At 48.2% G+C, this 26,398-nt stretch overlaps 1 protein-coding gene across 4 annotated transcripts in view; it reads right to left on the bottom strand.

Moving 5' to 3' along the window:
- LOC137429660 (oxysterol-binding protein-related protein 6-like) overlaps positions 1–26,398 on the bottom strand; it is a 186,872-nt gene that overhangs the window by 91,125 nt on the left and 69,349 nt on the right. For 2 of the 4 annotated variants that reach the window (XM_078779693.1, XM_078779695.1), the window contains exons 3-5: positions 19,312–19,365; positions 12,333–12,446; positions 11,064–11,219 (exon numbers count right to left, since the gene is read on the bottom strand). In XM_078779693.1, the coding sequence (XP_078635819.1) occupies positions 11,064–11,219; positions 12,333–12,446; positions 19,312–19,365 (324 nt within the window). Of the gene's footprint in view, positions 1–11,063; positions 11,220–12,332; positions 12,447–18,810; positions 19,070–19,311; positions 19,366–26,398 lie in introns of those variants that run through there. The other 2 variants (XM_078779694.1, XM_078779696.1) reach the window with 2 other exon arrangements.

The following is a 26,398-nucleotide window of genomic DNA, read 5'->3' as shown; positions in this document are numbered from 1 at the left end:
TGAACACCTGGCTTTTAAACTCTCTGGTCACACGCAGTCAGTCATGGCTGTCGTCTACCGCCCTCCCAAACCACACCCATCATTCCTGTCCGACTTCTCCTACTTTCTGACCCAGCTCTGTTCCCTCTCCCCCTCAATCCTCCTCCTCGGTGATTTCAATATCCACATGGACTCCACTGACTCCACAATAACCACTGACTTCACTGATTTACTCACCTGCTTTAACCTCACTCAACATGTCAACTTTCCTACCCATAACCGTGGGCACATTCTGGACCTTGTCTGCTCTACTGGATTAATTTTGCACCATCTCTCTGGCTCCGACCTCACCCTCTCTGACCACTTAGCCATCACTATGACCATCAACATCCCCACCCCAGCACCAAGGCATTATCGCACTATCAACTTCCGTAAGCTAAACGCTCTTTCACCTACCTCATTCTCATCCACCCTTTCTGAAAAAATGTCCACTTCTCCCTTCGTTGACCTCCACACCCCTTCTGACCTCACTGACTACTACAACCACACTCTCTCCTCCTGCCTTGACCAGCTTGCGCCTATAAAAACCAAAACAGTTTCTTTCACCCATTCTGCTCCCTGGTTTACCCCTGAACTCCGCCTGATGAAAACTCGTGCTCGCCAACTTGAAAGACTCCGCAATAAAACAGGTCTCACAATTCACTCCCAAGCCTACAAGGACCACCTACAGCACTACAAAGATGCCCTCTCCTGCGCCCGCTCCGCCTACTACTCTCAAATTATCCACTCTGGCTCTGGAAACCCAAAAGCACTCTTCTCTACAATAAACAAACTCCTCAGCCCCCTGAACACCCCCACCCAGTCATTCACAGTAGAAAACTGCATCTCCTTCCTTTCATTCTTCCAAAGCAAAATTGACAACATCTACAACAGCTTAACCACCACCGCACCCGCTCCCCCTCAAACCACCTGCGCCCCCTTATCCTGCCAACCCCTGTCTCAGTTCTCGCCAGTCTCCCCTACTGACCTCTCTGAACTCCTCATAGGAATGAAAACTGTCACCTACACTCTTGACCCCATCCCCTCCAGCTTTGTCAAGGCCTCCCTTCCTGCTCTCTCTCCACTTATCACTGCAACAATAAACTCCTCCCTGTCTACAAGCATCGTCCCACCATCCCTCAAAATTGCTGCTGTTACCCCCATTCTGAAAAAACCTAGACTAAACCCTGACACCCTAAACAACTTCAGACACATCTCCAACCTACCCTTTCTGTCAAAAGTTTTAGAATGTGCTGTAGCCACTCAATTCAAACATCACCTCTCTGCCAATAACCTGTATGAAACATTCCAATCCGGATTCCACCCCAACCACAGTACTGAAACTGCTCTCCTCAAAATCACCAACGACCTTCTCCTCTCCTCTGACGCCGGCAACCTCAACATTCTCATCCTCCTCGACCTCAGCGCCGCCTTTGACACCATCAATCACACCATACTCCTCACCCGAGTTGAAACCACCTTTAACATTACCGGCACTGCCCTCTCTTGGATCAAATCATACCTCTCTGACAGACGCCAGTTCATCTCCATCAATAACTGCAAATCCCCCACTGCTCCCCTCCCCCAAGGTGTCCCCCAAGGTTCAGTTCTTGGCCCCCTCCTCTTCATCCTGTACCTGTCCCCCCTTGGTCACTTAATCCGCCGTCATGGTCTCCAATTCCACTGCTTCGCCGATGACATCCAGCTTTTCATCTCCACCAAGTCCATCTCCACCGCCACCCACTCTATCCTGACAAACTGCATCACTGAAATAAAATCCTGGCTTCAAATCAACTTCCTCAAACTTAACTATGATAAATCTGAAATAATCATCATTGGCCCAAAAACGCTCACCAAATCCACCCATAACTTTGCCCTCAACATCGACGGTTTCCCAGTATCCACCTCCCCTCACATCCGGAGTCTTGGCATCATCTTTGACCAAACCCTCTCCTTCGACAAATACACTAAACAGATCACAAAGACAGCCTTCTTTCACCTGAAAAACATCGCCCGTCTCCGTCCATCCCTCTCCTCCACGGCTGCAGAAACCCTCATCCACGCCTTCACCACCTCCCGTCTGGACTACTGCAACAGCCTCCTCTATGGTTCACCCTCAATAATCACCAATAAACTCCAATACATTCAGAACTCTGCTGCCCGTCAACTCACCCATTCCCGGACCCGTGACCACATCACCCCCGTCCTTCATAAGCTTCACTGGCTCCCCATCCCCCAGAGAATCCAGTACAAAATCCTCCTCTTGACCTACAAAGCCCTCCATAACCTGGCCCCATCCTACCTGACTGACCTCCTCTCCAGACACACTCCCACCTGCAACCTCCGCTCTGCTGGTACCAACCTCCTGACTCCCTCCCCCCCCCCCCCCCCATCCGGAACCAAATTCAGATCCTGGGGGGACAGGGCCTTTTCCATCGCTGCTCCCACCCTCTGGAACTCACTACCTCACACCATCAGAGACTCCTCCTCACTCACCACATTCAAAACATCACTCAAGATCCACCTGTTCAACAGCCTCACCAGTTCAACAGTTCAACGGTCTCGCGAGATCTCGGAGACGGTGGGAGGGATTTTCGAAGCTCCACACGGTCTCCACGTTTTTCGAAGTTAAGTCTGTTCACAATTGTATTTTGTCGAAACTGTATTTATATTTCGGTGTGTGAAGTTATTGTGTGCAACTTTGGTTGTTTCTCGGTGTTTATCTTTCATAAATTGATTGTCTGTTTGCCGTGTCGCGAGCAAGGCCTTTGCCGCGTCGCGAACGATTTGAAATCGAAGTTAAGTGATTGTTCCCATTTGTATTTTCGTTAAAACTGTATTTATTTATGGTGTTGTACGTATATTGTGTCCCGACGAAGGTTTTTCGGTGCAAATCTTTCATACCTGTATTGAAAATCGTGTTAATTCGTGTCGTGTCTTGAGGCCTTGTACAGTGTACACTGTACAACCTTGAGGCTTTGTTTTTCTCTCAGCGGTCCGTCGTTTGTGATCTAATAACTTTCGTTCTCTGTATTCCCAGTCTTTTCACCCATAGCCTACTTCCTTGTGTAAATCTCAACTCAAAAAAAACAAAACATTTCCTTCTCTGTTCTCATTCGTTTATTCATTCTTATTCGTTCGTTCGTTCTTCGACCACGTGTTTCTCCCCCATTTCCCCAGATAGTTTTCACTGTTATTAACCTTCAATGTTTACACTTTCCCCTCAAGTTATGTATTCCGCCATATTTTATAACACCTTTTTCTTCTTCTTCTTTAAAAGGCTGCTTTCGACTTGCTCACCAAATCAATTCATCCCAAAAAAAATATCCATCTCCTATAGTGCCTTTTTTCTACATTCCCTAAACTCTCCTGCACTCCATCCTCCATCCAGCGTCCTTAAACGTATTTTTAACTCGAAGGTCACAAGAAACTCATTTTGCAATAAATGTTCGTTTCCCATAAATCGTACACTTTCTAAAATCCAATCTCACCCCTCCCCTCCAAATCTTCCCCATAACCCCTCCCCTCCAAATCTTCCCCATCACCCCTCCCCTCCAAATCTTCCCCATCACCCATCCCTTTCAAATCTCCCCCCTTGCCCCCTCCCTCCTAAACTACCCCCTCACCGCCCCTCGCCCCTCACCTCCTAGACTCATCCCTCACCCCTCCCCTCCAAATCTCCCCCATATCCCATCCCTTTCAAATCCCTCCCCTTGTCCCTTCCCTCCCAAACTCCCCCCTCACCCCTCCCCTTCAAATCTCCCCACCCTCATTGCTTCTCAATTTCCCCCCTCTCACTCCCCCTCCTCAAAGCGTCCTCCCCGCTTCTTCCCCCTTCCAACTCTCACCTCCATCTCCCCCAACCTTCTGCCTCGCTCTTCCCCCTCCTCAAATAACACCTCATTGTGCCTCATCCAATCACCATCAAACCTTTTGTCCGCCCCATCCTTCCCTTTCTCCGAGCTATTCTGAAATCTCTGACACACCTTCAACAGCTCTCCCTACCTCTTCCACCTCTTCCACATCTTACCCTACCCCTCCTCCCCCCTGTTCTGTATCTGATGCTCCCCCTTCCTCTTCATTAACGGTATGGACCTCAAACATCCGGGGCCTTCGTTCAAACTTAACTGATCTCTCCATACAGGTTGCTTCTGTCAAACCAGACGTGATCTGCTTAACAGAAACTTTCCTCCTTTATGATGTCTCTGATTCCTTAGTATCTCTCCCGGGCTACTCCCTCCTCCGGTATGATAGACCCGAGCCTCGTCCTGGAGGCGGGGTTGCTATCTTTATCAAAAACTCTCTTCCTCACTCGCCCTGCACTGCACTCTCTCCACCTGACACCCAGGAATACCTCTGGCTACGGCTTCCCCTTCGCTCCCACCTCTTGTTCATATGTGTGTTGTACCGTCCACCAAACAGTGATGACTCCATCGACATCTCGCTGTCTGATAATATGGACCAACTTCTATCTACTCATCCCAACTCTCTCTTCCTCATATGTGGTGATTTCAACTGTCATCATGCCAGTTGGCTGGGTGTGGGTACCTCTCTCACCAGCCATGGCTCCTCAGCAAAGGACTTCTGCGACTCACTGGGACTGACACAATCTGTCAATTTCCCGACCCGGATCTCAGTCAACGGAACATCTTCTCTTCTGGACTTGGTTATGACTAACTTCCCTGAAAATGTCTGCTGCTCTTCTTCTGCTCCAATCGGATCATCTGATCATGTCCTTGTTAAAGTGGACATCTCTCTGACCATCCTCAGGGAGCCTGCTCAGCGTCGACGAGTCTGGCATTTCACTCAGGCCAACTGGCACGGTCTTCAAGCAGCCATCAATCATCTGGACTGGTCTCCCATCTCTACCACCTCTGACATCAACTCATCCTGAGAATTCTTCCAAAGTAAATTGCTCTCTCTCATGCACAGATTTATCCCATCTCGTCTTCAGTTGTCATACCCTTCCTCCTGTCCATGGTACACGGAATCTTGTGGTGAGGCTGTTGCCCAGAAACAAGTTGCCTTCATCTCCTGGAAAGCAAATCCAACGGAAGGAAATCTCATTTCCTTTCACAAAACCCGAAACAAGTGTGTGTCCACCCTCAGGAGAGCCAGGAAACAATATCTCTCCGTTCTCAAGACCGAACTCTCTTATCTGTCTCCCTCTTCCAAATCCTGGTGGCATCTGGTCAAATCCGTTTCTGGTGTTTGTTCCCCCTCCATCCCCTCCCTTACCTCAAACGGCTACACAGCTGACTCCGCACGTGAAAAAGCTGCATGCCTCAACTCTGTGTTTGCCTCTAAATCTTGTGTCCCAAACCCATCCCTCTCTGTACCCACCATACCCAGTCGTACCCTGCTGCTCCTGGACTCCGTGTCCTTTCCTCCTGACAAGGTGGAAAAGTTTCTGTCAACCCTCGACTCTGATTCTGCAACTGGACCCGACGGCATCAGCCCACGGGTCCTAAAATCCTGCTCTGCCGCTCTATCTCACCCTCTCTCTGTTCTCTTCACCCTCTCTTTTGCTCAAGGTCAACTGCCATCTGCTTGGAAATCAGCCAACATCACCGCTTTGCACAAAAAAGGTGCAAAAACAGATCCTAGCAACTACAAACCAATCAGCCTTCTCCCAATTATCAGCAAAGTCATGGAATCCATCATTGCTTCGGATATGAAATCTTTCCTCTTCTCCAATGGCTTGATCTCTGATCATCAATTTGGTTTCAGACCAGGTCACTCTACTCTGGACATGCTGCTTCTGCTGTCTCAACAATGGATGGAGGTCCTCAATGCCAAACAGGAAATTAGAGCTGTCTCCCTCGACATATCACGTGCCTTCGACACGGTCTGGCACCCCGCTCTGCTCACCAAACTCTCCTCCTTTGGTATCCATGGAAATCTCCACGCATGGCTGGCGGACTTCCTCTCTAGTTGTCGTCAACGTGTGGCCCTGAATGGGTTTCTCTCATCTCCTCTTCCTGTTCAGGCTGGAGTTCCCCAAGGCAGTGTTCTGGGCCCCGTGCTTTTTCTGGTCTTCATCAATGATCTCTCTGACTCTCTTGAAAATCCTCTCTATCTCTTTGCTGATGACTCCACTCTCTGCCGCTCCATTCCTCTTCCCTCAGATCGGCAGTCTGCAGCCTCCTCACTCTCTGAAGACTTGGACAAAATCACAGACTGGTCAAACAAGTGGAACATGTCTTTCAATCCTGACAAATCTCACACTCTTACTATGTCTCTCCGAAAAGATCGACTGGACAACCCTCCCATCTACTTTCTCAACAATCCTCTCCAAGAAGTTCTGTCGCTCAAGCTTTTGGGTCTCACTATCTGCCATGATCTTTCTTGGGAAAACCACATTTCCAAGCTGGCCTCCAAAGCCAGTCGCCGACTGGGCATCCTCCGTCGTGCGAAGTCCTTCCTCGGCACACCTGAGCTCCTCACCACATACAAGGCTTTCATCCGCAGCTCAATGGAATACTGTTCTCCCCTATGGGCCGGTGCTCCTGCCTCACACCTAGCTCGGCTTCACGCTGTTGAAACCAAAGCTTTCAGAATTATTGGAATCTCCCGCGATGAAGCTATCTCTGAGGGCCTTTCACTCACTCACCGCAGGCAGGTAGGTGGTCTTTCTGTCTTCTACCGACTCCTCTCCGGCCTTGCACCCCCAGCTCTCTCTGTGCTCTGTCCCCCAAATATTCCTACAGGTCGCACAAGATCTGCCAGCAACCCTCTGATGGTTAAACTGCCGAAATCTCGGCTCTCTGCTCACCTTCACTCTTTCATTCCTCTTTTCTCCCGCCTCTGGAACAAACTCCCTCACTCCCTTCAATCCCACTCCTCCCTCCAGGTCTTTAAAACAGCTGTTCACCACCATCTCTTATCTTCCCCCATCCAAAACCTTGATCTTTTCTACCCCCGCTAATTCACCCCAGATCCACCTTGTTTGAAATTCCAACTTCTTTCCTGGAAGTCCTGGCAGTGTCCATATGTTTTATACCTCTCCCACCGCCCCCTTCCCATGCCCCCCCCCCAAAGCCCTCGCCCTCTCTCAGATCTCTCGATGTCTCCATGTCTCTCGGTCCCTGCTCTCAAATGTTGTGTTTGTGTCCTTCCCCCTCTCTCCCCATCTTGTCTACCGCTCCCGATGTTATATGTTTTATGTGTCGGTTTGTCTTTCTGTGTGATTAATGTTCGCTCTTTCACGAGCCTCGATCTTGTATACAACAAAAAAAAAAAAAAAAAAAAAAAAAAAAAACTGCATTCAACATTTAACCCACAGCATTTAACCCCTGACTATCTCTTCTCCTTCCTTTTGCTTTGATTATTTACCTATTGATTTTTGTCTTTTTGCACTTGTTTTTTGTACTCTGTCAAAGCGCCTTTGGGCTTCTTGAAAAGCGCTATATAAAATAAATGTGTTATTATTATTATTATAATAGTTTGCATCATGTGACCAAAGATAACGGCATGTCACATGACCCAGCAATGCTGTGTCATCGCATCTTGCAAAGGCATGATAGCTCCCATAGGGAACAGGCTTTCTAGATTTTATGGCATTGAAATTGTTCAAAGCCTGGTGTTGGCTTAGCGGTGAAGGTGCCGGCTTGGGACCCTAGGATCCTGGGTTTGAATCCCAGTCGATCGCTGAATTAACACCAGGGGGGTTGACTCAGCCTGTCATCGTCCTGAGGTCGGCAAATTGAGTTCCAGTTCACTGGTAATTCCCTGTGTGTCGCAAGAGGCGACCAACAGGGTTGGCGGCAGGAAGGGCATCCGGCCATATAACATTGCTTCAAAAAGGGGACGATGGTCGCGAAAAAGGCCAACCTCTGCTCTGTGGGGGAAAATGGCCTCTAAAGGTGGTTCTTTTCTTCATTTGCATTGCTTTATCATCGACTAATTGTGAGGCAATGAAACCGAAATTCATTAATTGACGAATTAGTTTATTGCAGGTCTGCTTTATGCAACCTCAGTGAATATTTGGTCATTATGGCGTTAGTGGGCCATTATAAACAAGCATTAATGTGCTCGCAAATCATGTGACTTCGTGACTTTGACACTGAATAAATGTTTTATTCAATGGTCTAACTGCTAAACTTGCATGGCATTGATTTTTCGGAGACAGTCTGGCCTCAAGCCAGTAAAAAGCCATGATTGATATCATTCCCAGGTTTATTTTCGCCCAGGTGCAATATAAACAAAATATTTACATGCAATACTCTTTATGCATACAAGATGTAGGCTCATGGGAAACTGAAGTGAATGAATGATCGTTTTAAGGCCATTTTCCCCACTAGAGCGGGGGTTAGCCTTGCGGGCCCCATGACAATCATGGTTCCCTGTTTGAGGCAATGTTTTTATGGCCGGATGTCCTTCCTGACGCCAACCCTTGGTCACGCTCTTCGATGCGCAGGGATACGGTGTACCTATTATAAATCGGGGTACACACCGTGATCATTCATCCCAGCAAGCTGGTACTTCAGTCATGGGAAACTGAAGTGACAGAGAGAAAATAGGCAACAAACTGATAGTGGAGCAGTGGGGCCACACTTGGATCCATTCAGTAAGGGAATGAACAAACAGGAAAACAGGAGAAAGAGAGAGAAGGCAGAAGAAAACAGTAACCTGCAAGTAAGAGTTTAACTTTGGGGTAAGATTAAAGGGGATAGGAAAAAAATGTGGGGAGGAATGGGTGATGAGATGGTGGTGTACCGTCTACTCGAAGCCCTGTCAAGGGAAGACAGGTATTGATTAGCCTCAGGAAAGCAGAACTACAAATGGGAGAAAAGATTTAAAAAAGGAGTTCATGTGCACAGACAGCCTGGATTTGGGGAATCTAACCAGGCGGGGATTACTGGAAGAACATGTGCATCTTGAAAGAGTTGGGGATTGTCGGAGGACTGAGAGAGCAGAAGGAGCAACATCAGAGGAGAGGTGCTACATAACAGGCTATCACAATCTGACACTGCCAAACGAAAAAACAAAACCCATTTAGGAAGTGAGAACCAACAACGCCACAACACAACCTTTCAACTCATCATTGTACGTGCCTTTTGGCGAATGAATCCAGTTAGCATTTCTCACACCATTAAAACGCCTCACAGAAACCATCCGGTGGTTCTAAGAATAGCACATGTGCATCATGTTGCTAAGCAATGAATTATTTTGGTGAGTTTGTTTGGGACTCCATTTCCTTACATTGTACAAGGTGCATTGAAGTTTTGCATTCACCCATGTTTGGCCCCCTCTGAGGAGGATATCTCAAAATCTTATGGATTGATTCGGATGAAACTTGGTGGATGGGTTGAGTAGGTGACAATAACAAGCTGATTAGATTTTGGTTCAGCTCAGCATCCAGATATGACCTACCAGTGGGATACAAAATGTAAACTGTTCAGCCTGGCGAGTGTCATATAAAAGTATGTCATATGTCATATATCATATAAAGTGACTGCAAGACAAATAGTTTCAAACTTGATAATTAAAGGTATTTTTGTAAATTTCAAATTCAGTTTGAGTTACATAAAATCAAAACGAGATGGGATGGATCTGTATATTGTGCACAGATCCAATCCATCCAATCTCATCTGGAGTTATCCTACCCTTCTTCCCATCCATGGTACACTGAATCCTGGGGTGACGCAGTTGCTCTGAAACAACTTGCCTTCTCTTCCTGGAAAGCAAACCTGACCATTCCAAAGGTTCCTTTCATCCAACGGCCTCATCCCAGATCACCAATAAGGATTCAGACCATGTCACTCTACATTGGACATGCTGCTTCTACTCTCTCAACAATGGATGGAGGCCCTCAATGTAAGACGTGAGATCAGGGCCGTTACTCTCGACATATCTCAAGCTTTCAATAAAGTCTGGAATCCCGCCTTGTTCTGTATAGTCTCTGCTACGGCATTCAAGACCAACTGCACGCATGGCTTACTGACTTCCTCTACTCTAGTAGCCAACACGTGTGTGGCTCACAGCATGATGGAATACTGCTTTCCTCTATAGGCTGGTGAATCTGCATCATGCCTTGCTCAGCTTGATGCTGTATAAACCAAGGCCTTCAAGATTATTGGAATCTCCTTCGATGAAGCCGAGTCTATAGGCCTATCACTTGGCCATCGCAGACAGGTCAGTGGTCTCTCTTTATTTTACCACCTCCTTTATGGCCTTGCAACCTCTTCTCTTTCCATGCTTTGTCCCCCTCCATCCCCCCCACCCTCAGATATCTGCAGGGCACACGCAGTCCACCATCAACCCTATCCTGGTGAAACGACCAAAATCAGGACTCACTGCTGACCTCCACTCATTTGTTCCTTCTTTTTCCCCGCCTGCTGAATCAACTGCCGCATTCTCTTCAATCTCATTCAGCCATCCATGTCTTAAGCTGTCCACTACCATCTCAGATCATCCACCATCCAAAACCATGATCTTTTCTACCTCCATTAAGCCCCACCTCCAACCCTCCCCCCAACACCAAAGCCCACTCCTTACAAACTTAGTTTTTCCTTCCTGAGAGTTTGCTTCTTTATCCATCTTGTCCACCCTATGCATCCTCCCCTCCCTCTCATTTCTCCCCACACACAATATTTGTCAGTCTCCCTCTGTTTTGTTTTTCATCCCTGCAATTGGTGTACCCCCTCTCTCCCTCTCTCTCCTGTTCTTTTTGTTCTGTTGCATTCTGATAAGTTAAGTTTTCTAGCTCTTCCACGAGCCTCGACTCTGTATACAAAAAAACAAAAACAAATCTGTTCAAGCACAAACCGCATTGTACTCGGGGAAACACAATTTAAATGAACATTTTGTGGTCTGGATTGAAGGTACATGGCCACGGAGCCAAGGGCTTCTTTGAAGAAGCAAACCCATTTAAAAGCCAAGAATTGGGTACACATTCACATCAAACCATATCAGATTGAGTCCGTTTTTGCACCTAGACTGTTCTGCTTCAAGGAGAGCAGGATAGATAAAAAAAAAATTGTTCCATTTTGGCGATCATTCTTTTTCAGATTGCCCTTCATCGGTCAATGGTCCATACTCACCATTACAGGTACCGCTGTGGTGGCCATCGGAGTGCTGGGCTCAGATTCTCCACTGGCGGGTAAAATCGGTGGCGTGTTAGCGGCCTTGTTCTGCCAGTGCTGTCGGTGTTGGCGAAGCTTTGACAGCCACAGGTCAAAGACATCAGGTGGAGTGATCTGCAGATTTGAAGAATTTCATTAAACTTGGACTCGAGTCAAACCGATTCTCGTTTTTACGACTCGTGACTGAACGCGAGTTCCAGGAGGCTGTACTTTTTGCAGACACTCCAAAACAAGGGACTTCAACCATATGAATGGAGTTGGTAATACGCAGCCAGGGTTGGGTCCGAACTGCCAACCACCCAGATTCAGGGGCTCTAACCATTACGCCACATAGTCTAGTTAAACATATACTAAACACTAATATGGTGTGGCCTAAAGTTTTTATGCCTTCCCCGCGAAGGTGGCCGGAGGCATGTTTTTGGGTTGTCCGTCCGACTGTCTGTCTGTCCATCCGTACAGTCAATCAGGGCATTTACCTGTTGTAACAGGCAGGGACTAAGCGGAGGCATATTGAGGATGCAGTTAAATTGTTCTGGTGTTATTTGACTTAAGACTCGACTCGACACTTAACGTCGTTGAGAGGGCTGGACTCCAGAGGTCTACCATATACACGGCAACAGGTTACCAATCATAACGGAAACAAACTGAGAAATGCATCACAACATTCCCCTAAACAAATGTGCACACATATGGTCATCATATCTTTAAAAAAGGAATGCTCCATTGAATTACTGTACTTCCTTCATCTTACTGTAATTCACCAAATGTCTGTCTGTCTGTCCGTCTGTCCCGGGTACCGAAAAACGGCTGAACCGATCGCAACGAAATTTTGGGTGGGTAATGCTGGGACCCCCTGGAGTAAAATAGACTATATTGTTTTCCCAATTTTTCCAATTTCCAATTTTTCCAATTCTCCAGTTTTTCCAAACACGGTGGAATAATATTTACCGATATGAACAGTGATGTGGCTTTTATTGAAATTCTACAAATACTGTTTAGATTTTGATGATTTGCGTGTGATATGATTTAACGGATGTTTATATAAATCGTTTAAAATAAAAGAGCCTTCAATTTCTGATATTTTGCCTTTTCATTTGGGCCTCCCAATTGAAGCCCCGCCCATAGGGCGGGTACCGTTGCTAGTGTTACTAATGTGTTTAAATCCGGCCATTGTGGTGCCAAATAAGGGCGTAACGGTGGAGATGCAGGTAAATGAGCTTGTTTGACCTTCAAATGATAAATATTCTCTTCATCATCCAGATCGATGCAACCAGCTTTGCGCTTCACAGACATCACGGAGAGTCCAACGTCCATCGATCCATGGATTTTCCCTCTTTGTAACTGAAATGTACAGAACGCATGAGGGTTTAATGATCAATTTCAGTGTGTAGAGACTCTGCAATCATGGAAACGATCTGCCTCATGGCCAAGAGCCAAAATATATTGCACAGAGTTAATATCCTTTTGGACGAGTTTATTAAGCACTTGCATCCAATATAATACAACCCATTTGGCTTGGATTTCCACTGCTCCAGGGAATCCGGCATTCCTTATAAAATGAGGTTTTTAATTCCGTTTAGGCATCCTGACTTGGAGACATTCCAATAAGCTCTAATGATAAAGACAAAAATATTAAATGTACTCTGAAGGAAAGGAAAACATATGGTGGATTGGTGGGTACATGGACTTGTTGCTAGGTGGGAATCGGAGTTGGTGTAAGTATTTATTTAATAAAACCTTCATCCAATTCCCTCTTTGCTACTCGCATCAAAATTGAAGCCAAAGTGATCAAGAAGAACATCTATTTTACTGTTGGTGATATCTATGAAGGGTGTTCCAAAAGTTATACGAATGGAAGTTTATTTTATGCAAAATCCAGGCTCATGGAAGGGTAAAAAGGCAATAGACTGACAGTGGGGCAACAGTTGCCCACAGTAGGCAGGGATATTAATGAACTAGCCGAAACCCGTGGAACATCCACGGAAGGGAGGATGTGGTGTATGGATAGAGTGTACCATTATGGATGGCATAGGGGATTTGCTTGTCCGAGTAAGAGTTAGGAAGAAAGATGAGAATGAAGAGTGCGTATATGAACAACGATTGCCGACACCGGCACAAATGTATGCTCTGGATTGTCCACTTAGTGGACGGCTTGCTTTCGCCTTCGCCTGTCCAATCAGCGGACAGCTTGCTTCGCCTTCGCCCAGCAGACGCCAATACGATGGCGTCGTAAGATGGCGTCGTATCGGCAGTTAATCGGATGCTTTTGGGCCCCAACGTCGGCTAATTCAGATTTTTCGAGTATGGCTGTACGTGATAAACAAAGAGTGCGGTTCGTAGATCGTAAATCCATTAGTGCCGTGGGCATCGGGTCACTGGGTGCGGCGTAAAAGGGATAACAAAGTCGAGTCCTTACGCTATTATTATATAGATTAACAGGAAGAGAAGAGGAGAGGACACACTGCAATCTGTGCAAGTCAGATGGTCTGCTGAGGTGGGTTAATGGGGTGAGAGGACTACTGTTGTTGTTGATTAACTCCAATTAATTAATCGTTGAGAGAGAGGAAGACAAATGATGAATTGCGAAAGATGATGGGAATAGAGCCTGTGATGGATGCTGTGAAGAGAAACAGGTTGAGATGGTTTGGTCATGTGTTGAGGAAGGATGAAAGTGACTGGTTGAGAAGAGTGATGGAAATGAATGTAGAAGGAAGTAGAGGATGGGGAAGGCCGAGAAAGACTTGGCTAAAGATGGTGGAATAAGAAATGCGGGCAAGGGGGTTGACAAGGGGAGATGTAGAAAATAGGGCAAAATGGAGAAGATTGTCATGGGGCCCGCAAGTCTAGCCCCCGCTCTAGCAGGGAAAATGGTCTTAAAATGCCTGTTGTTGTTTGTTGTTGTTGATTAACTCGTCAGTTCTGCTCGAACAGGCCCACGGAAATGAGATAACTGATCGATGTCCTGGGAGCAACCAAGAGATCCCTCACTTCTAAGATGTTGTGCTCTTGCCTTTGTTGAGCAAGAACCATGCAGTCTTCCATATTACATTTTATTGTGTCTGGGGGCCTGGCAGAGGTTGCAGCCTGCGTCGTCAGTAGTGTAGTCGAGTCTATGTTTGTAGTGTAAAAGCTGTGGGTGGTGTCCATAGTGGAAACGTCAAAGGTGAACACTATCAGATCTGGGAAGTAATTTCTCAGTGTCTTCGATGGGTCGGGTGGGTTTAGTGCCCAAGATACTGTTTGGGCCCAGGTCATTTATAGTGTTTCTGTGGTATAGTCCTAATGTGTCTATGGCTCTGTGAGTGGTTGGACATGTAGTGGCATGGGTGATTAGTGTCGGTACTTGCAACTGCAAGGAACTGCACGCCTCTCAATTCCAAGTAGTTTTTGATTTTTAACATGGTTACCTCTGTGTGTAGGTACTCCATGTGTGTTGTTAATGTGCACCCTGTGATGATGTGAAGGGCTTTGTTCTGTATGGTCTACAGGGTGTTGAGATGTGTGTTTGATAGGCTATAGGCCCAGGATGAGCCGGCATAAACAATGACTGATCTAAAGTACTGTTTGTACGTTAGTGATGTTGTTTCTTTGTGGTATCTGAAGATAGTGCCTGTGAGTGTCCTAATTGTGTTCAGCCTAGGTGTTCATGTTTTCATGCCTCTGTTGACGAAGTCGCCGGAGGCATTATGTTTTCAAGTTGTCCGTCCGTCCGTCCATGACAGGTTTTCGTAACCTCGATAACTACAGAAAGGCTGAAGGGATCTTAGTCAAACTTGGTGAAGGTATGTATAATGAGGTAAAGATAAACTGATTCGATTTAGGGGTCGTGAGGTCAAAGATCAGAGTGAGTGAAAGGCCCTCAGTGTTAGCTTCATCGCGGGAGATTCCAATGATTCTGAAAGCTTTGGTTTCAACAACGTGAAGCCGAGCTAGGTGTGAGGCAGGAGCACCAGCCCAGAGGGAAGAGCAGTATTCCATTGAGCTGTGGCTGAAAGCCTTGTGCATGGTGAGGAGCTCAGGTGTGCCAAGGAAGGACTTCGCACTATGGAGGCTGCCCAGTCGGCGACTGGCTTTGGAGGCCAGATTTGAAATGTGGTTTTCCCAGGAAAGATCATGGCAGATAGTGAGACCGAAAAGCTTGAGTGACAGAAGTTCTTGGGGAGGATTTCGCTGTCTGACAACATGGACCAACTTCTATCCACTCATCTCAACTCTCTCTTCCTCATATGTGGTGACTTCAACTGTCATCATGCCAGCTGGCTGGGTGTGGGTTCCTCTCACACCAGCCATGGCATCTCAGCAAAGGACTTCTGCGACTCTCTTCTAGACTTGGTTTTGACAAACTTCCCTGCAAATGTCTGCTGCTCTTCTTCTGCTCCATTCGGTTCTTCTGATCATGTGCTTGTTAAAGTGGATATCTCTCTGGCCATTCTTGGAGAGCCTCCTCAGTCCTCAGCGTGGACGAGTCTGGCATTTCACTCAGGCTGACTGGCATGGTCTTCAAGCAGCCATCAAGCATCTGGACAAGTCTCCCATCTCTACTGGCTCTGACATCAACTCTTCCTTGGAATTCTTCCGAAGTAAACTGCTCACTCTCATGCACAGATTTATCCCATCTCGTCTTCAGTTGTCATACCCTTCCTCCTGTCCATGGTACACTGAATCTTGTGGTGAGGCAGTTGCCCTGAAACAACTTGCCTTTGCCTCTTGGAAGGCTAATCCAACTGAAGACAATCTCAGTTCCTTCCACCAAGCATGGAACAACATTGTGTCAACCATCAGTAGAGCCAGGTAACAATAAGTCTCTACTCTCAAGAGTGAACTCTCAAACCTGTCTCCTTCCTCCAAATCCTGGTGGTGTCTGGTCAAATATGTTTCTGGTGTTTGTTCCCCATCCATCCCCTCCATCACCTCAAATGGCTAAACAGTTGACACCGAACGTGACAAAGCCGAATGCCTCAACTCTGTGTTTGCCTCAAAATCTTGTGTCCCAAACCCATCTCTCTGTACCCACTTTACCCAGTCGAACCCAGCTGCTCCTGGACTCTGTGTCCTTTTCTCCTGACTCTGGACATGCTGTCTCAACAATGGATGGAGGTCCACAATGCCAAACTGGAAATCAGAGTTGTCTCCCTTGACATATCCCATGCCTTCGATACGGTCTGGCACCCCGCTCTACCCACCAAACTCTCCATGGAAATCTCCACGCATGGCTTGCGGACTTCCTCTCTAGTCATAGTCAACGTGTGGCCCTGAATGGATTTCTCTAATCTCCCCTTCCTGTTCAGGCTGGAGTTCCCCAAGGCAGTGTTCTGGGCCCTGTGCTTTTTCTGGTCTTCATCAATGATCTCTCTGACTCTCTTGAAAATCCTCTCTATCTCTTTGCTGATGACACTACTCTCTGCCGCTCCATTCTTCATCCCTCAGATCGGTAGTCTGCAGCCTCCCAACTCTCTGCAGACCTGGACAAAATCACGGACTGGTCAAACAAGTGGAACATGTCTTTCAATCCTGATAAATCTCACACTCTCATTTTGTCTCCCCGAAAAGGCCAACTGGACAACCCTCCCATCTACTTTCTGAACAATCCTCTCCAAAAAGTTCTGTCACTGAAGGTTTTTGGTCTCACTATCTGCCATGATCTTTCCTGGGAAAACCACATTTCCAAGCTGGCTTCCAAAGCCAGTCGCCGACTGGTCATCCTCCGACATGCAAAGTCCTTCCTTCCTTGGCACACCTGAGTTCCTCACCACATACAAGGCTTTCATCTGCAGCTCAATGGCATACTGCTCTCCCCTCTGGCCTGGTTCTCCTGCCTCACACCTAGCTCGGCTTCACGCTGTTGAAACCAAAGCTTTCAGAATCATTGGAATATCCCGCGATGAAGCTCATTGTGAGGGCCTTTCACTCACTCACCGCAGGCAGGTATGTGGTCTTTCTCTCTTCTACCTACTCCTATCCGGCCTTGCTCCCCCAGCTCTATCTGTGCTCTGTCCCCCAAATATTCCTACAGGTCACACAAGATCTCCCAGCAACCCTCTTCTGGTGAAATTGTGAAAGTCAAGACTCTCTGCTCACCTTCACTCTAAAATTTCTCTTTACTCCCGCCTCTGGAACAAACTCCCTCGCTCTCTTCAATCCCACTCCTCCCTCCAGGTCTTTAAAACAGCTGTTCACCACCATCTCTTATCTTCCCCCATCCAGAACCTTGATCTGTACTACCCCCTTAATTCACCCCAGATCTACTTTTTTTTGAAATACCGACTTTTTTCCTGGAAGTTCTAGCAGTGTCCACGTGTTTAATACCTCTCCGCCCCCCACCCCCCACCTTCCCACACCTCCTTCCCCCAAGCCCTCTCCCTCCCACGGATCTTCCGATGTCTCCGTTGTCTGCTGTTGTACTTGAGTGCTTCCCTCTCTCTCCACATCCTGTCTCCCGCTCCCTTTATTATGTTTTATTTGTCCGTTTTTTTGTGATTAATGTTAGCTCTTACAGGACCCTCGATCTTGTATACAAAAAAAAAAGAAATAAAAAGATGAACTGATTCGATTTTGGCATCAAAGGTCAGAGGTCATGCTAGATAAAAATGTGATACTTGAGAACAGCTGCAGAGATTTAAAACAAACATGGTACAAATATCTATCATGATCGCAAATGTTGTGGGTCGCAATAATACATTTTTGTTTTTTATTTGGTATTTTTGTTTTTATTTTTACCTCCACCACCAAAGGTGGATGGAGGTTATGTTTTCACGCCTGTCTGCCTGTTTGTTTGTTATTTGGCAAAAAAAAAAAAAAACAATTTCCAAGTATGTTGATCACTCCGGTGTGTGTGTGTGTGTGTGTGTGTAGGGGGGGAGGGATTGTGGAGGGAAGGTACTGGACTGATCCTCGAGGGACTCCGTTAGGAAAGTATCGTGTGCATGATGACCTGTCATTAAACATTACGTATGACTGTATGCATGATAGGTAGTTGGCCAGACAGCATTTGGTGTTGATGGGTATGCAAAGTAATGTGATAGGTTTGTAAACGGGCTGCTTTGATGGGATTTTTGTTTGGTTTAAGGAGGGTCATGATTTTGCCAAGTTTCCAAATTTGGGGAATTCTTTTCTTGAGTGTTGGTAGTAGAAGTCACTTTTATTTATTTGTAAGGGCTGATATGTCGTGTGGTCCAAAGTGTTTTACGTGTAAATTGCAGACGTTGTCAAAGCCGGTAGCCTACAGATTTAGGATGTTTTTGATGATTTTTGTCGTTTGCATGGGAGTGAATGACTTGATGGTGTTGTTGAGTTTGTCGGTGAGTTAGCATCTTGTCATCCTTCTTTCCTCTTTTCTGGGTCCTACGTGACTTATGTTTGCATAGTGATCTCTGAGAATGTTAGCTTCTTGTTTCTCTGAAGGTATGTTATTTGGGGTGCTCATAGTTGTTGCTGCATGTGAGGGAGTTATGCCAATGCTGGAGTTTGTGATGCTGTTTACGATTTTGCGCAAGTGTTTTTAGTGGGGGATAGAATGGATTGCATGTAGGGATGGGATATGGCACGAGATGGTGGTGCACCGCCTGCTTGGAATCCTGGAGAGGAAAGTGCGATTGAACAGTTTGGATTTTGGGAATTCCACATGCTGGAGAAGGCAGTTACACAAACAGAAGGTGGTTCCACAGATGGGTAAAGAAGAGGAACAAAATAATGGAGGTGAACTCACAGGATTAAGGGGGTTTAATGGATGATGTTGGCTTAGGTGTTCCTGGCTGGTATTGGCTGGCATCCTGGTGTTGGCTTAGCGGTTAGGGTGCCGGCTTGGGATCCTAGGATCCTGGGTTCGAATCCCGGTCGATCGCTAAATAAACACCAGTGGGGTTGACTCAGCCTGTCATCCTTCCGAGGTCGACAAATTGAGTACCAGCTTGCTGGGATGAATGATCCCGGTGTGTACCTCGGTTTAGAATAGGTACACCGTATCCCTGCGCATCGTAAGAGGCGACTAAGGGTTGGCGCCAGGAAGGACATCCGGCCATAAAAACATTGCCTCAAACAGGGAACCATGAGGTCATGGGGCCCGCAAGGCTCACCACCGCTCTAGCGGGGAAAATGGCCTTAAAACGATCATTCATTCATTTCATTCAATGGATGAACATGTGTATATTGGAGGAGTTGGGGATCATCACAGGGCTGAGAGTTTGTATGCATGTCCCTTGGAACTCACCTCCATTGGTGTCTTTGCATACTTCAGAATTCCATCTTGAAGCACAAAATAACGCTGCAACAAGAGGGAGTTTGAGAGACAAAGTAAATAGGACATATATAGAGACTATATAATAAGGTGTGCGTCTAATGAGGCAGGTACATTGCAATATCAAAGAAACCACCAGATTCCCATCCGAATGAACGCTTGTCTTGTGATATTGTCACCTCGGGATAAAATGGCATAAACTGAGTCGATCAGTCAATTATTTGCTTGTAATGTTATTTATTATTTAAACACACATCACTATTTTATGTCAATTACTCACAACAATTACTTATGCAGTATAATCATTTATTGAACAGGAATAGCAATTCCTAAAAGCATGACATAAATGATGAATGGATGTTGTAAATCATATTCATTCCACAACACCCTATGTACTTAACTCTATCTTCAACTCCAACTACAAAATATCTGTAAAGTAAGAACGTTACTAATTTACAAGCAAATGACCGAATTTCAGACTGCCCACATCATCAGCTGGGATTAATTCTTCAGAGATGTTTCAACCCTTTCAGCCCAGAACCTCTCCGAACCATGGATCCCCAACCCAGGGTGTGCTTGTATATTGTATTAAAAAAACAAAAACCAAAGCAATAATAATGAGATTATAATAACAACATTATAATAGTAATAATAATAATAAAAAAATGGAGTCCCAGGGGAATGAATGTAGGGAAGGAATGAAGGGAATGAGTGATCGATTGGAGGGAAAAATTGAAGGAGTGGGAAATATAATAGATGAATGTACAAATAAATTGAGGGAAGGACGAACGAATGGTGCCGACGGGGCTCAGGAGCCGGGAATGGCAAAATTGGGAATTGCACCGGGAATGGCAATTGTGGCATGTGTACAGGTGAGCGTGGAGTGCCCACAGGTAAATGGAGAGACTGCAGGTACAGAGGTGGATGGGGAATGTCCACAGGTAGATGGGGAATGTCCACAGGTAGATGGGGAATGCCTGCAGGTAAACGTGGAGTGTCCACAGGTGAGCGGGGACTGCCCACAGGTGAATGGGGAAGGAAATTTGGAATGTGAGAATTGTAATGGGGAATGTTTCCCACATTCTGGCCTGGTTGTTTGTCAGGACCGGGTGGATGCCACAACACCTCAACAGGGGGGATGAATTGGAGTTGGTGCAGCACCAGGGCGGTGGTGCGGAGCAAGGGGGAGGTAGAGTTATTTGGGGTCTGTGTGGTGGAGCCGGACCGGGTATTTATTGGGGATATCGGGGAAAGTCTGGCGGGGCCAGCAATGATTTGTGGTATTGATGATGAGGATGAGCTTGATGTGCTTCAGTGGCTGGGGACCTGGGACAATCCCATAGAGGTAGGGTTTGACCAGGCCCAAAGGAGCCTGGGGGATGGGGTGAGTCGGGACGAGGAGGTGGTTGTGGTGACCGTGGGGACCCTCACCGTACACGACGATTTGGTGACAGAGGCTCCGAAATTGGACAACCAGTTGGGGGAGTGTTTTGACTCCGGGCTGGATTTGGACCGGTAGATCGAGCCTCTGACGATTTGGTCCCCGTAGGGAATGTGGAACAACTGCAGGGATGGGCAGAACAACCGGTGGTAGAGGTTGTTACCTGCAGCTGCGGTGATTGGTCACCTGGAGCCAAAATTTCAAAAAGAAAATTTAAAGTTAAATAAAAATGGGAATTTGATTTGGAGCAGCCATGGTTGGAGTTGGTCCCCGGGCTGCGGGATTTGGACATGGAGAGGTCATTGAGGATGGCCTCGGGGAAAAGTTGCCCCTTTCAAAATTTGGGGATGCCAGCCAGCTGGGGGATGTGCTGGTGAGATTTGGACGTGGGGTCCAGCCTTGGTTGTCGAGGTACGACCTGGGCCCCACGGGGGGTCTGGTGGAGTGTGGCGTCCATCGTCCGTCGGGGCGTGTGGCTCGGGCCGGCAGGGTCACCGGACCCTGGTGGGGGTTAAGACCTTCAGAGGGTCCGAGGTGGTTTCTCAAGCCTGGGATGGCATTTATTGAGGACCACTAGGGGGAGGTGTTGTGGGTCGCACTTTGGTGGTGGCACTGCGGACGGCCAGCTTGGGCCTGATGTAGTGACCACCCGGGTATGCAGCCTGACACCCTCCTCCTGAGACTCTGGGACAGCCAGCATGTGGTGACCTGACATGTTGTGCTGGGCTATGGACACAGGTCGAACCGAATGGACAGGAATGAGACAGCCTGCCGGACAACCATTGGGGCATCTGTGGAACGTGATGGTGTGAGAGTGACCTTCCACAGATGCTCCGTTATGATTTATGGACTCTCGGTTTGGGAAGGGAGCCATGGGGTTGTTGAATTTGGAATGTGTAAAGAGCCGAGCATATGAGCCATGCTCGGCTGGCATGTGTATGGCAAAGCATCTTTCTTTGGTGAAATGAGTGAATTGTGACAAATGTTTGGCATGGGTAATCTGCGGGTTAGATGCAAATTTAAGGGTGAATTTTGAAATGTCATGGTGGACACTGTATAGTGACGCCATTATTGATCCAGGTGTGTTAGATCAAAGTGTTGGAGGCTGTGATAAAATTGATAGGGTAGCAGGACACAGCTTTCAACTGGTTGCGGGGGCGACTGCGCCAATATTTGGGACGCGGGATCATGGGGATGTAGTTGTGTGGTCTGAGGGTCAACATGGTGCTATGGGTGTCCGAGGGGTGTGGACCATGTCTTCTGGGTGGGTCTCCTGGTGGAGCATGGCTGTTGACTGGACCTTGGTGTGGTCAAGTGTGGGTGAGCACTGGGGGGCTGCGGTTCTGTGGACTGGAGGACGAGAGGGCGGCGAAGGTGACGTGAGGGGAATGCCACGCACTGCGACCGTCTCCCCCAGGGCCGAAGTTGTGTGTGCGGTAGTGTGTGTTGTGGCAGCAGGTGCTCACCACATTGGCCAGCTGGGGCTGGTGCAGCCGTGTTCCTCGCAGGGGGGGCCGAAGGATGGATGGTGGGTCGCACCCTTATGGACGCTCATGGGCCATGTTGGCGTTTTGACTGCTCACCTTGTCCCGATGACCCTTGCACGGTAGAGGTGCAGAGCTGTCGTGGCCACTGGTAGTTGTGTAGTGATGATCACCGTTGGATGCGGATCCACATACCTGCCAGTATAGTGGGGACAAAAGAGAAATTTGGAGAGATTTGATAGACTCAATGAGAAATTTTGGGATTTGGTGGGTGGATTGCACTTTGGACCTGACCAACCGATAGTTACCTGCACTTGAGGTGAGTGTTTTGAGGTGTACTGTCCCAGGCTGCAGGACTTGCTTATGGAAATTTTGGGGACATGTAATTTGGAGTTGGGAGGCGGGTGAGAGCGATGACATGGCCGGTGAGGGGATGGAATGGGGGCCACACAGTGTCTTGTGGGTGGCGTATGTTTTGGTGTTGTGGTTATGTGTTTTGATGTGGTCGTGAGAGTGGAAAATGGAAATGGATGAGTGATGATTATTGGAAGAAATGAGTAAGTGGTGATTATTGTGTTTTGGAAATGTGTAATGATTCAATGTGAACTGGGGGATTTCACATGTAGCAGGCCATGGCAAACCTTTGTAACATCTTTTGAACCATTTCTATGAATTGGGCTGAGTTGTGCTGAGAATTGAATGGCAGCGGGGGAGGAAGTGTGTTTTGGGGATCTTGTGGGTGGGGAAGGTGTGTGTGTCCGCAGGTACGGATCAAGCTCTGAGGAGCAATGCCTGCGGCCCCCCTCTGCGGCAATTACCCCTGGCAGCCGGTGGTAACTGGAAATTGGAGCTCGTCGGTGGAGCATCTGGTTGGGCGCCGTGGGGTGAGGAAGTCCCCCGGTGACCCGTGTTGCTGCGCTGGAGCAGGAGGCCGTGGAGGAGCCTGGTGTGTGTGGAGACCCTCACCGGCGAGGTAACGGCGGAAAGGGGCTGTTGGGCTGTCACGGGCCAAGAGGTAAAGGGGGGGGGGGGGGGGGCAATGAACTTGCAAGTCGGTTGACTTGTGTTTGGGACTGCGGGCACCACAGCCTGAAGCGCCCCCACCATCTTTTTGTGCGGTACCTCCCCGCTGCCTAGTTGAGGAATGCACACACATTTATATGTCATCAATGCCATGGTCCTGCAGGGGGGTGTAATGAAATAAGTGCTTTTAAATGATTTTTGTGTAATGATGAGTTTCGGAATGTGTATGAGTGGATAAGGGGTTTGTGTTGTATCAATGTGGGCGAAACCCACCAAGCCACGTCACTCACCTGCAACATCTGGACAGGGCCCGTGGAAATTTAGGGGGTGCATCGGGATGGCCCACAGGTAAGGTTGTGTCTTGTGGCATCCACCGGGGGACGCTGTCTGTAGACCGGGGTATGTAAAAATGTATAGAGTTTTTGGAATTCTCTGAGTAAGTGGCTAAGTTTGTGGTTAAGTTAGTGTTGCGTGTTGTTTGTTTCCTCCCTCCGCAGGAGCAATGAAGACCATTGTAAATACACGATTGCATGGCTGTTAAGGGGTTTAGCTTGTTAAGGAAGTGTAGGTAAGTAGTCCGACTCACTTCCCACAGCCCTTCCTGATTTATTTCATAGGTTAATTAAGTGTCTGACAGTAAGTGTTAAGGCTGGAATGGTAGCGTCTGCAGTGAACCTTGCAGGAGCTACGGTTCCAAGGGGGGGGGGGGGAGGGAGGGGGGCTGTGTTACGAATTTGGGTAGTGATATATGTAGAGCAGAGTAGATTTGAGTAGGTAACATGCTTCGAGATGTCGCGATAGGGAATCTACCTGTAATAAGTCATGTGTAGGCGTTTTGTCAGCTAAGATGTATGATTGTGAATCTACCAGGAGATTCGTGTGTTAAGTAGTGTAGGGAATAATGAGTAGGGCCCTTGTATGTCTCACCTGGTAATCAAACCTTTGTCCCTTATGGCACTGCAGACCACATAGACACTAGTTAGGACCCTTAGTACAACATTAATGACGCCCTTCCCCCTGACATGACTAAGGAAGAAATCAGGCCAGAACACCGCCACAATTGGCCGCCACCATTTACACCTCCGAGGCCTACCCGCCTCGCATAGCACGTGCTGTGACCAAGGAATAGGGGACGGGAGTGAGAGTGGCACAGTGGGCGTGCCCCTGGACGAGCCGGCGAGTCGGGGGAGGCTCTGATTGGCAGGACAGTGCGCCAAAGCAGACGTCATCGGCCAGAGATATTAACAGCGCCGGACGCCCTTTGCTGGCAGTTGAGCAGGAGTTCAGATCTGAGTGGGGAGTTCAGCAGGGCAGTGGAGAGTTCGTGTGCACAGGAGTTGAGCAGGAGTTGAGCAGGTGTTCAGATCTGATTCCGAGTTCGTGTGCACAAGCAGTTTTTGAGAGTTGAGAGTCGCGCAGCCCATGAGTCACGGGTTGGTGTTGAGTTGAGACGAGTTCACTCCTGGCCCCTGGCAGTTCAGTAGAGAGTGGATTCGTGGTCGAGAGTTGGTTTTTGCAGTGCGCAGTTGGCAGTGAGCAGTTGAGAAGCGAGTTGGAAGGACGAGACGTGCAGTCACACCTGCGTTCTCTCCGTTCATGTCTTTTCGTGCTGCGTGTGGGGATCGACCTCGTGTGAAGCCGCTGGCCTGCGTTGGGTGCTTTGGAGCTTGGTGCACCGACCTCGTGGTCGGCGAGAGGATCGGAGCTCGGAGCAAGACCTTGTGGTGTGCGGTCGGGCCGAGCGGGCTGGTGTTGGACAGCAGCAGAAGAAGACGACAAAGACAGATAAGCCGAGCTCCGCATACACATTTAACATAACGTGTTCTTTTTATTAATTCACATCCCCTGTTCGTGTTTGAAATCTGTTGTGCGTGGGATCCCAATTTAGTACATTATTTTATTACCGGCGCGTGTTTTACTGTCTTTGCTTTTCCTGAATAAACCCGTGCATTATTTTTGTACATATATCTGAACGCAGTTTACCGGGTGGTTGATTTCAATAGTTAAGGCTGCGGGGACTTACGCCGCTTCCCTCCATTCCGCGCGCTTAGGTGTTTTTAGATTTTGGAATCCACCATTGAGTTTGGGCCAAAAACGATGACAAATGATGACAAATATAGACATATATATATATATATATATATATACATATACATACACATACATATACATATATATATATATATATAAACATACATACATATACATATATATATATATACACGTATACTGTACATATATATATATATATATATATATATATATATATATATATATATATATATATATATACTAGTAGAAGTACCCGGCATTGCCGGGCGGGGGAGGGGAGGGAAGGGGGAAGGGGAGGGGAACAGGGGGGAGGGGAGGAGAGGGGGGGAGGAGAGAGGGAGGGGGGAGGGGGAGGGGAGGGTGGAGGGGAGGGCAGAAAGGAAGGGGTAGGGGGGAAAGGGAGGAGCATGGGGAAAGGGAGGGGGAGGGGAGGGTGGAGGGGGATGGGGAAGGGTAGGGCGGAAAGGAAGGGGTAGGGGGGGAAAGGGAGGGGCATGGGGGAAAGGGAGGGGGAGGGGAGAGGAGGGGAGGGGGAGAGGAGGGGAAAGGGGAGTGGGGAAGGGGAGAGGGTAGGGTGGAGGGAGAAGGGAGTGGGAAGGGTAGGGGGAGGGGGAGGGGGGAAAGGAAGGGGGAGCGGGAGGGAGGGGGAGGAGGGAAGGGGAGGGGGGGAGGAGGGAAGGGGAGGGGGAGGGTGAGGGGGAGGGGGAGGGGGAGGGGTGAGGGAGGGGGAGAGGGGAGGGGAGGGGGAGGGGGAGGGGGAGGGAGGAGGGGAAGGGGGGAGGGGGGAGGGGGGAGGAGAGGGGGGAGGGATGGGAGGGGGAGAGGAGTGGGAGGGTGGGGGGAGGGAGGAGTGGGAGGGTGGGGGGAGGGAGGAGTGGGAGGGTGGGGGGAGGTAGGAGTGGGAGCGTGGGGGGGAGGGAGGAGTGGAAGGGTGGGGGGAGGGGGAGGGGGAGGGGGAGGGGGAGGTGGAGGGAGAGGGCGAGGGGGGTGGTGGAGGTGGAGGGGGAGGTGGAGGGCGAGGAGGGAGGGGAGGGGGGGAGGGGGAGAGGGGTGGGGAAGG

Source organism: Myxine glutinosa, chromosome 6 (genome assembly GCF_964187855.1).
Source record: "Myxine glutinosa chromosome 6, kmMyxGlut1.1, whole genome shotgun sequence".
Lineage (NCBI taxonomy): Eukaryota > Metazoa > Chordata > Myxini > Myxiniformes > Myxinidae > Myxine > Myxine glutinosa.
The sequence above is the reverse complement of the archived record's forward strand: the minus strand, read 5'-3'. Positions and strand labels throughout refer to the sequence as shown.